The 11,058-nt window shown below is 42.9% G+C and overlaps 1 protein-coding gene across 1 annotated transcript; it reads right to left on the bottom strand.

Moving 5' to 3' along the window:
• Positions 1 to 10,420, bottom strand: ARL13A (ARF like GTPase 13A). Its single transcript, XM_019716621.3, has 8 exons — positions 10,237 to 10,420; positions 10,062 to 10,132; positions 4,740 to 4,989; positions 3,778 to 3,883; positions 3,067 to 3,248; positions 2,351 to 2,441; positions 2,038 to 2,256; positions 1 to 87 (listed from the first exon to the last, which is right to left on the bottom strand). The coding sequence occupies exons 1-8, from the start codon at positions 10,293 to 10,295 to the stop codon at positions 1 to 3; spliced, it is 1,065 nt and encodes a 354-aa protein (XP_019572180.2). The 5' UTR covers positions 10,296 to 10,420.
• Positions 10,421 to 11,058: the final 638 nt, after the last annotated feature.

The following is an 11,058-nucleotide window of genomic DNA, read 5'->3' as shown; positions in this document are numbered from 1 at the left end:
TCATCTGGACGCTAAGATGTAAGGTCTCTGTTCTTCTTTGCCAAGGTCGTCTCGAGCCTCTTGGTGGGTGTAAGATTCATTTGATTGCTAGAATGCAGATGTACAGGAACAACGGGAGTTCTAAGGGATGCAATGTTAGAGTAGGTGGATATGTAGGGGACTGTAGAAGTATTAGGAAGTAGAAATTGGAAAAAAAAATGAAATAGTCCTGATGGTTCTAGAGATGAGCCCATTTATGGAGGGAGGGATATTAGATGTTTCTTTGGACTGCCCTCCATTTTTCTCTTTAGTACTCTGTTAAAAGTTAAAGAGAAAGAAAACAGCCAGTTACTGCAAGCAAAGCTAACCTCCGGGTTTCTTGTCCTTCCCAGACCACTCCAGGTTAGGAGGCCACTTTCTAAGGGAGTGTAGATTGCACCCCACCAGAACCCCCACTCAGCCCTGGCCTCATACTTTCTCTAACTCTTGCTATCTCCCCTCCCCCCTTCGTTTAAGGAATACTAACCACAGGATTCAAAGATGTCTTCACAGGCATCTTCCAGCATCATCTTCTCTACGTCCCAGGTATCTAGTCTCTTTTTTGCCCTGGGTTCTGAGGTTATAGAAAAGAAAAATGGATTGCAATTTTGAACAGAGATTTAGGGGGTAATTTCTGATATCTAGAAAACACCTCCTCTACTCTTCTACCAGATTCTTTCCACTCAACTCTCATATTCACCCCTCATCCCCAGAACAGCCCCTCTCTCCTCCTCAGTGCCCCTGGCCACGTCCAGGCCCCGCCATATAGGTGTAACAACCCAAGGCTCGGGTAGTCTTAATGGCCAGATTCCTTGGAGAGCAGAGGTAACATTATAATATTGACAGTTGACCATCGCCCCGACTGGGGTCCCAAGGAACACTGAGAAGGTGTGGCCATTAAAAACAATTGGCCTTCAAGTTCTCACAACTTTTTTTCTTTAAGGCCTTTATTGTATTGGGAGAAATCATGTATGCTTATTATAAAAAAGAAAAATTCCAAAAAAGCCCAAAAAATTCATAGGAAGGCACCTAGGCTGTTTACTTCTCAAAATCATGTAGTATCTAACCCATAGAGAAAACCACTACTAATGTTTTAGTGTTTTCCCTCCAGATGTTCTATGCATATATACACACCATGCTGTACGTGCTATACTCTGACTTGCCATTTTCTCTAACTAAACATCAGATTGTGGAAAATTTTCCACATCAGTAAATATAAGTCAACAATAGCCCTTTTAATGCCTGCATAGTATTCCATTGTGTGGATTCACCATAATTTATTTAGTCATTTCCCATTGTTAGACATTTAGCTTGTTCCTAACTTTTAGCTGTGGTACACAGTGCTGTGATTGAACAACCATAAGAATCCATTTATTGGATACGTGTGTAATTATTTTTGTACAGTTCAAGAAATGAAATGATTTGATCATAGGGTTTCTACATTTTTAGAGTTCTCAGTATATATAGAGGGTGCCAAAAATGTATACACATTTTAAGAAATAAAAACTGTGTTAAAATTGTAATACTCAATATACACCGATAACAAAAGATGAATACAAGTCATGTTTGACTTCTGCAATTACAAGAGGTGCTCAAAGTGGTTACCATCAGCATCCAGACACTTCTGATTACAGCGAACTACTGCTTGAGCAATGTTGACCAAAGTGTCCACTTGTATACATTTACTTTGCACCCCCAGTATATTGAGAGAGGGCAAGCAAGAGGGAGACAGCCAACCAAACTATTCTCCAGAAAGGTTGTACCAATTTGTACTGCCACCACTGGAAATCATAACCTTTAAGATAACCTTATAACCATTCAAACAAAGATCTTGTATCAGCTAGTGCTGGGGCATCATACTGGGCTACCAGATGGTGGTCCCCAAGTATTCTCCCTGCACTTTATCCACTTCTCCTGACCACCAACCATAGCATGAGAAAAGAATTTCAGACTCAAAATAAGAATACTATTTTATAAATTGTGAGGGAAGGCCTAGGTATTTTTTCTTCTCTGACTAACCACTGATCCAGCATTACCTTCAAAAAGATCATCATCGTCATCGTCGTCGTCATCATCATCGTAAGTTGCTGGGGGCTGCAAGTCAGGATTCTGACTGTAGTTAAGCTTAGTGGTGTTTTGAGCTCCAGTTTCCCCAGAACATTCACCTTTCTCCATGGGCTCATCTAAAGCAAATGTCACTGATACATTCTTTTTAGGCCTTAATCTTAAACCTTCTTTCTGTACAGCGAGAAGATGGAGAAAAAAAAGTCATTTGATGCCCAAGAGTTTAGAGATTGGTCCCTGGAACAGTAACATTTAAAGAACCATTTACCCGTAGGATTGGCTTTAGGGGCCTAGCTTCCGTGGACTGTTGTCCTACAGGCTGTCTTTTTAGTTTGGACATTCCAATTCTGGTAGAGAATCTGGGGGATTGAAAAGACAACACAATTGTGAAAGCTCACACTTCAGGGTCCTTAACTGAATGCACCTATTACCCCATTCCTGACATATGCCTTTGGACAATGAAAGGGATAATAGAGCAAGAGGACATTTAAGCCTTTACTCCTCAAAATCTTGATCATCTCGGTTTTATTTTCTTCTAATTTTCCATATTCCTGTTCTCTCCCACCTTTCCTTATTATTGGATCAGAGAACTGGAAGTGGAGAATGTGGAGTAGCTTCAGGACATTTATCCAGAGAATATTGCCTATAAGCTTCTTAAGGTGCTCATGTTCCTTTTCTCCTCCATGAGGCAAACCAGGGAATAGAAACCCTATTTTGGAGAAGCTCTAATGTTGATAGGTTGACTTTACCTTTATACAACTCATCCCTCTAATGTGACCACTCCAGTTGTGCTCAGAAGAGGGTGTACTTAATAATGCTGGAACATTTGTGGTCACTGCCTTAGCCCCGTTTGGGCCAACTGATCTTGAGAGATTTGATTGAAACCACACAGAATCCAAGCACCTCCCAAAACTCCCTGCTTATGTTGAAGATTGACTGCTGCATGTGTTCTTATCAGTATATGTAATAGAGACAGCTCAGTACCTCCCTGATGAGCATGTTTCCCCCAAGACTCTGTTGGACATTGGGATGCTCGAGGTGAGTGGCTGTTGGTGAGGACACAGCTCTTCATATTTAGCCCCAGTGGCAGCTAACAGCCAGCGCAGTCCTTCAATTATGTGCTGGTGGTTCCTTCCTTGGATGTTTTGGATGGCTGAACATGGTTCCTGTGACAAAAAGAGAAGGGAAGGCTCTAGCCCAGGAACCAGGGATGCTTGGGGCCATAGTCCCTACCATGCTCAGCCAAGGAGCAGAGGTACCCAAAAGCTTTGCTGTACCTAGAGAGGCTCTAAGACTTCCTAAGAGACTCTCAGCATTCACACCTAAGAAGGTAAATGAACGCTGCAAAAGCTAAGCTTGTTTAATAAGGTGGTTGTGGTATGTAATGTGTTAAATATACAACCTTGGGCAAGTCACCCAGAGTCTCTGTGCTTTAACTTTCTTATCCATAAAGTGAGGATATTGAAACTTCCAACTTTACAGAGCAATTTTAAAGGCCTAATGAGAAAACAGATGTGAGAGTGTTAAGAGTGTGATATGTATTATCACCGTCAAGTTGGAAATCATTACTGTAGATACTGCCTAGTTGGGAGAGGCTTTGCCTGAGACCCAGCATATGGGGCTGATTATGGAATGGGCCAAGGGATGCATCGGCTGGGCTCGAGAGGGTGAGGGAGGGGAGGGGTTGACACTTACCACTCGGCACAGGGACTTGTTCTCGTTTACTAGCCTTTCCAGGAGTAGATATTTAATAATGTCACAAGGTAGCAGGGCATTCATTTTGTCTTGTTTGTTTGCCAGGCTAGAGCATGACATAGGAGAGAGGGTGGGAAGAAGAGAGGAAGAGTGAGAGAAATAGAGGCCAAGGGCAAGAAAAGAAGGGAAAAGGGGAGAACCAATCCTGGTACAACTGCTATATATCCAAAGTATCTTTAAAGACATTTCCAATGAGATGAGCCAGAAGTTTCCCCAGCCAACTCAGTGGAAGAAAGAATAGCACAAATAGTTTGAATCGAAGATCATCCCCAGACCTCATTTCTCACTTCTACGCTACACCATCAATCTTTAATTAGAATTGCTAACTGGGAAATGAACAGATTTGGAATTTTCACATGCTCTCCCAAACTCTGTTCATGCTTGAGTTGAGGGTGCTAATGAGGAACAAAAATGGCGAAAAGGGAGTGGGGAATCAATGGGTCACCTGAAGTATCACCCTGGAATCAGTCCTAGTTATGTAACTCTTGGGTAGTCTGCCAAGGGAGGAAGCCATTGGCATAAATTATGCAAAATAGGGGTAGCTTTCTGCCACCAACTTAGGGTCAGAAGCTAATGCCAGAAAAGAAGCAGATTCAGAAAGGCAGTCTTCAGGAGAAGTTGAGGGATGGGGGTAGGAGATCTAGATATTATTCTCCATTTCCCTTTGATGCTTGTCTTCAAAATTACCTTTGCACAAATAGGTAACATGGTGATGCTTGGGAGGAAGTGGCTTTTGAAAACAGCCCCTAGAGGACTGGGCCACTCCCCGCCCTCACTGAGCCAAAGGGATGAGGAGGTCTAACTGGATGTGACAAAGGGACCACCGAGGCCTTCCTCTGTCTACTTGTTTTTTGAAGGCTCAAAATGGGAAGGGGAAATTGAGCACAAAGTCGGAGGCTTACACTAGGATAGGTTTTCCTGCCACTCTCTGATCAGACAGCAGATGTGTTAAGATGATCTTCACTTCGTGCATGCGTGCCAAGTCACTGGAATCCAGGACAAAAACAAGCCCATGCGCCTGTGCATAGTAGTTGGGCCAGATTTCTCGGCCCTTCATATCTCCATTTAGGTCATAGATGGAAACTTCATATTCATCTAGCAGGAGTGTTGTCAGTTCAGGTGTCACACAACTGCCCATCCTACTCGGGAGCACTGTACATAGGGGAAGAGAAGAGAAGCAACCACAAAGCACGAGGATATAGTTAGACGGAAGAATTTGTTAAACAGACATTGACTAGAGCCTGCCCTCAGAAATCCTGCTGAGGCATACTGCCATCCTGCCCATGCTCATGGATTCATCTTCCTAAACCAGCACTGTGCCTAGGCTACTATCTCCTGGCTCAGTAACCTTCAGTGAGTGCCCTTCTATCCTGCCAGACCTATCTCTCTCCTGTCTGGTGTCCACAGTGTCCCTGGTACGCACCCAGCCTCTTCCTCCCTCTGCTCCTTGGTTCACGCTCCCCCCAGTCCACAAGAATGGCTTGCTCTCTTGCCCTGGGCCTTCACAGGGCATTATTCCCATTGCTTAGAGCACTCTTTCACTACCCTTTCTTTGGTCAATACCTATTTTAAAAAAAACAAAACATATCCATTTAGATCTCGTTTCCTCTAGAAATTTTTCCCTAACTTCCATCACCATCCCCCAGTCTGGATAAGGTGCCTTTCTTCTGGGCTTACCACTGTCATAACACATATTACAGAGTTATAAATGCAATAATTTACTTATCTGGGTTATAAAATGCAACAGGACAGGAACCCTTCCAGTTTTATTCACCATTATATTCATGATGCCAAGCATAGAAGCTGGTATATAGGTGCTCAGTACATATTTGTTGAATGAATTTGATAAGTGAATGAGTGAGTGGATGAACAGGAGGCCCTTCTTTCCCACCCTTTCTTCAAGGCTTCGGAAGGCTTCTTGAGGAAGCCTCTCTGACCTGCTCAGCTCTCACTTTCTCTCTCTCTTTGAGCATATGGTCTGTTAAACTTGTCCTTCACCTCATTCTGTGCATGTCATGTCTTCCCAACTAAAATAGAAGCTCTGTGAGGGAGGGACTCTGCATTAGCTTACACACAGTAAGTGTTCAGTAAATGTTTGTGGTGCCTGTTATTGTGGATGAGAGTATGAACTCCTCTTCCTATCTCATAGGATACATTTGCCCTTTCAAGTCCATGGCCAGAGCATAGTCCCATAGAGCATCCCATACCTCCTTCAGCTCCCATAGAAATGCAGCTCAAAAGGACAGTTTTTATATACATTCCATGTTGGTGAACTGACAGTTCTGGCCTAGCTCTCTGCCCACATAAATAGCAAAATGACTTTGTAGGTTTTCTATACTCATACCTGGGAGTTCTAAGGCCAGAATCAGCAGCTTCTTATTTCTAGTCTCAGATCTACCTATGACATTTTCCATAGGATTGCCAGAATGAGCTGTTTAGCTGAGAAGTTAGTAAGATGCTTTCAGATCTTTGGAAATGTATGATTATACACACATTTATGTGTATACATATATATCTATGTGTATATATGTATATATTATCTTTTTTTTTAATTAAAGTTTATCGGGGTGACAATTGTTAGCAAAGCTACCAAGATTTCAGGTGTACAACTCTGTAATACATCATCTGTATATCACATTGTGTGTTCACCACCCAGAGTCAGTTCTCCTTCCATCACCATATATTTGATCCCCCTTACCCTCATCTCTCACATCCCACCCCCCTTACCCTCTGGTAACCATTAAACTATTGTCTGTGTCTATGAGTTTTTGTTTCTTCCTTTGTTTTTCTTTTTCTTTTGTTGTTTTTGGTTTATATACCACATATCAGTGAAATCATATGGTTCTCTGCTTTTCCTGTCTGACTTATTTCGCTTAGCATTATAATCTCAAGATCCATCCATGTTGTCACAAATGGCAGTACTTCATCTTTTCTTATGGCAGAATAGTATTCTGTGTATATATACCATAACTTCTTTATCCAATTATTATTAGGTTTTAATGTGCTCTTATAACTCCTGTTTTCATGTTAGCAAGTGATCTTTTGTGTGTGTGTGTCTTTTTAAAAAGATTTTTATTAAAATACAGCTAATTATAGCTTTTGAGTAACATAATTTCCAGTCACAACTTTGATGTGATATTTGCTATGTCTGTATTAAGCTACTTAAAAATAATAAGTGAATAAGTTAAAACTCTAAAGGTAATTTTAAAATCTTGTTTCCTGCATCGAGGCAAGCAAGCTTTATATTATTTTTTCCTGTCAGAGCAAAACATTTTCCCTAGTTATTTTTTTCTCTTTACTTGAAACCATACTAGTTCCTTCAAAAATGTAATCTATTGTTGGTGAACACCATAAGCCACGAGAAGTTGTTCCCTGATACTTTATATTTCTCTGTATCCCTAGTGGAGTGTTTCATAAAGCACAGTCTGGGGACTGTCGGCTTCAGAGTTACATGGATGTGTGATTAAGTCCTACCCTACACCAAATGAATTAGAATCTCTACACTTGGGACCCAACCATTTGCATGTTTAACAAACCCCTATATTTAACAAAATCTCCAGGTGATTCTTCTGCACTTTTAAGCTTGAGAACCACTGCTCTAGAGAACAATGAAACTCATGTCTATTGTGCCTCAGTGTCATCTGGTGCCACTTGTTAAGATTTTGATTCCATGGTCTCTCCCCAGACCAAAGTATCTGAGACTCCTGCTCCCGGGTCAGTAGGTGTGAAAGCTCCCCAGGTGATTCTGATTGTTTGGGTCTCAGCACTCACTATGCTCCAGGATCACCTATGGAATTTTTTAAAACTATGACAGTAGGCCTCAGTCTCTGAGGGTTGGATGCCCCAGGTCTGGTGTAGGGCTCAAGCATCATGGCTATCTTTTTAAAGCTCCCCAAGTGATTGAAATGTATACCCAGGTGTGAGAGCGACTGCTCTAAATGCCCTCGTTTAGGGTACCTGCTTGTGGTCATGCTTGGATTTTTCACCCCATGTGACCATGCCAGACAAAACAGTTATAAAGAATGGTGTCATCGAGAATAATGGCTTATGTCCCCAAATATTTTATAGCCGGAATCTTCAGATGTTCACATGAGTTACTACTTGTAGATTGGAATTTCCTTCCTAGGCTATTATCTGTTCTTGGCACTCATAAACATTTGCGGTAGAAGTGGGGGTGAGCTATTGCATTTTGGGTACAGAACAACCTACTACTAGATTGACTGTGATAGTCTTGCATGGATGGCGGTGGCCTGAGACATTCTTCAGAATGTGATATCAGTGGCACTTTGCTTCTTGGCCATTAGAAACTTCTCTGCGAATGAAGTTACAATCATAGACCTATGGGCTTATGATTCAGCTCCAAGTTATTCACTAAGCACGAGACAAGTGTTACAGTAGCAAATGAAATAGACTCCAAGCTCTACCCTCTAGAAATTAGGATGGAAAGCAGACACTGTTCTCACAGACGAAGTAGTATATGGCTAACTGCAGATGAGTGCTTCTCAAAGCTGGCTGGCCGTTATAAACACCTGGAGAGTTCTTAAAATACAGATTCCCAGGCCCCACCCAGAATGCATGGGAATCTAGAGGCAGGGCCACGTGGGAGCTCTAAAAATTATCCCCACTTTTATCACTACTCTTGTGATTTATCCTGGCTCTTTGGTTTTCCTGCTGTTTACCTCTTCACCATTTCTGCTTATCAGAGAATTGGGAAAGGCAAAGAGCCAAGTTTGCTATTTATAAGGTGAGATACTAGGCTGAACCATTGGATAAAATGTGGTGCTTGGGGCTGCCACTCTGGGGGTGGGGGTGGAAGGGAGAGAGAAATTGTAAAGAGGCAACATGTGGCCTGAGGAAAGTGGTAGATTAGGGGAGAACATTCATTCCACAAATATTTACTGAGTACCTACCTGAAGGTACTAGAAGTGTAGAGGCTAAAAATTCAGAGCTGAAAAGATCCATTACTTTTCCTCAAGGGGCTCACGGTCTAGGGGATGACTTGCAGTTTTGCAATGATGTGATAAGTGCATGATAGAGAGCGGCACAGCATAGAGTGGGAACTAGGAAGGAGGGTTAGGCGTTAGGGATGGCTTTCCTGAGGTCAAATTTAGACTGTGTCGAGCGGTATTTGGTTATGCAGGTAGATAATGGAGAGGATGAAATGCTAGGTGGTGGGACAGCATGTGAACTAGATCAGTATGATGGTAGAGGAATGGTGAGTCATTTGTTTTGGCTTTATATGGTCACATGTAGACACTATCAGAAATGAAGCTGAAAGAGAAGTCAGAGACCAAATCATGGAGAACACTGTGTGCTACTAAGGATCTTAGGTTGTGTTTTGATGACAATGGGGAGGGATTGAATGGCTTTGAGCAGGAAAGTGCCATGATCAGATTTTTGTATAAAGTCCTCCCGGCAACTGTGTGGACCTGTTGCTGGGGGGACAACTAGAGATGGCCCGATCACCCAGTAGGCTGATGCTATAGTTCAAGGAATTGATGCAGTTTTCAAGTAGGCCAGTGCCAGAGGAGTCAGGTTAGCCCTTTCCTGGACTTTGCTGAGGGCTCCCAGGTTTTATAAAACTTGGCCACATCATCCTACCCCCACTTTTATTTAATAAACATCAATGGAGGGCATGCTACGCCAGCCACTCTTCTGGGCTCTTTCATTGGCTGGCTGTCAGCTGGGTCTTCACAAATAGAATAGTAGCTCCCTGAAATTCTGTGTAACTGCTTCTTGAAATGTCAAAGTATTAAACTGGAGATCTGGTATTAAATTTGTATGTCTCTGAACTGACAACATTTCTCAAGCTCTAACCCTCTAGATTAACTGTCACAAAGAGTTTCATGTTATTAAACTTCTTCATCATCCACACTTGTCTCTCTTATCTAGACTAAATTCTACTTTTATTGAGCTATGAAACTAGACACTGTTTTAAACATGCTACCCTTCCTAATTGACTGCAGTGCTTTCCATAGTTTGAGTTCATTCATACTGACACTATGAGAGGAGCTTCAATTAGGATATCTTGTAAAGGGAGAGGGTGGCATTCATTACATAAACAGGCTGATAACACCCGATGAGAGGAGTGTGTGTATGTGTTGAGAAGTGCTTATCTTCAAAAGAAGGAACCTCAGGGCCATAAAGTAAGGCTAGGAAGGAATGATTCTTTCTCTTGGTCTCTGGGGCCCATGGAAAACTTAAACCAGTATCTAAGCTCTTACATCTTTGGAAGGCCTCCATAAGAACAGTTTTGCCTGAATTGTTCAATCCGATGATGATGATGGTTGCAATCCTAGACATGGAAAAGAAAAATGAGCCATTTGTGCCTTGAGGAGTGTGGGCAGATACATTGGAGGAAATAGTGAAGTAGGTCTAGAGAAATAATTACAACATTACCTTCGTGTCTCTTCAGTTGTCTTTAGTCGAGACCAGCAGGAGGTCAGCAGCCGGAACATGGTTCAACTTAGTTCTGTAATATTAAGGGAAATAAGTAAACAAGAAAACAGCCCCATTATTAAAACTGAACCTGTCAGTTTATGACTACATAGGTGCTGACAAACAGAAAGTCTGGGACTGTCAGAAGTTCATTTGTGAGGACAGAGCCAGGAGTGCAGTTTCCAGGCTCTTGGCCTCATGTGGAAAGGTGCTCACTCGGGTAGTAAATGGCCATCAACTGTGATTGGATGGCCATCAGCTGTGGCTAGTTGGCCGTCAGCTGTAACCAGTGAGCCATTGGCCGCTAATATAATTGCTGTGGCTATGCTAGCAGAAAAATGGGGGGCTAGCAGGAAGATGGTGGCTGAGCTAGCAAGCGGCGGAGTGTGGCGGAGTGTGGATTGTGGATTCTGTGGCTCATGCTTCCTGAGTCTCCAACCCAGCAGCCAGCGAGAGTATAGTGGTATGACTCCCCTACTTACGGCTCCGTGGGTGCTCCTTTTTGGCCACACCATATCCTGCGTTCTTATGTAGGGAGCGGGACCAGAGACCCCACATCCCACCCTGCATGACACATGGCGCAGCGAGCAGGGTATGGTGCCAGCCAAAGCCCTCCAAAGGGCAGTGGAGCAGTTTGTGCGTTATGAACACTCAGTCTCAAGAAGACCAGGAGGAGCAGCTGCTGGAGAGCTGGACCCTCGTGGAGGGGTGGGAAGATGTGGACGGTTCCCCAACCAGCAGAGGCCAGAGAAAGCGAAGGTCGTTGTGGCCCTGTGGGCTGGG

This window comes from Rhinolophus sinicus, chromosome 18, assembly GCF_057876585.1.
Source record: "Rhinolophus sinicus isolate RSI-liver-muscle chromosome 18, RSI-T2T, whole genome shotgun sequence".
In the NCBI taxonomy this organism is placed as follows: Eukaryota; Metazoa; Chordata; class Mammalia; order Chiroptera; family Rhinolophidae; genus Rhinolophus; species Rhinolophus sinicus.
Note: the sequence above shows the minus strand (reverse complement) of the source record. Positions and strands in the feature narration are given on the sequence as shown.

Coding starts and splice junctions, on each gene's coding strand:
- ARL13A (XM_019716621.3), bottom strand. CDS start 10,295: ATGTTCCGGCTGCTGACCTCCTGCTGGTCTCGACTAAAGACAACTGAA. Junction 2,442..3,066: donor GAAACATGCTCATCAGGGAG/GTACTGAGCTGT, acceptor TCAATCCCCCAG/ATTCTCTACCAGAATTGGAA. Junction 2,257..2,350: donor CCCTAAAGCCAATCCTACGG/GTAAATGGTTCT, acceptor CTCGCTGTACAG/AAAGAAGGTTTAAGATTAAG.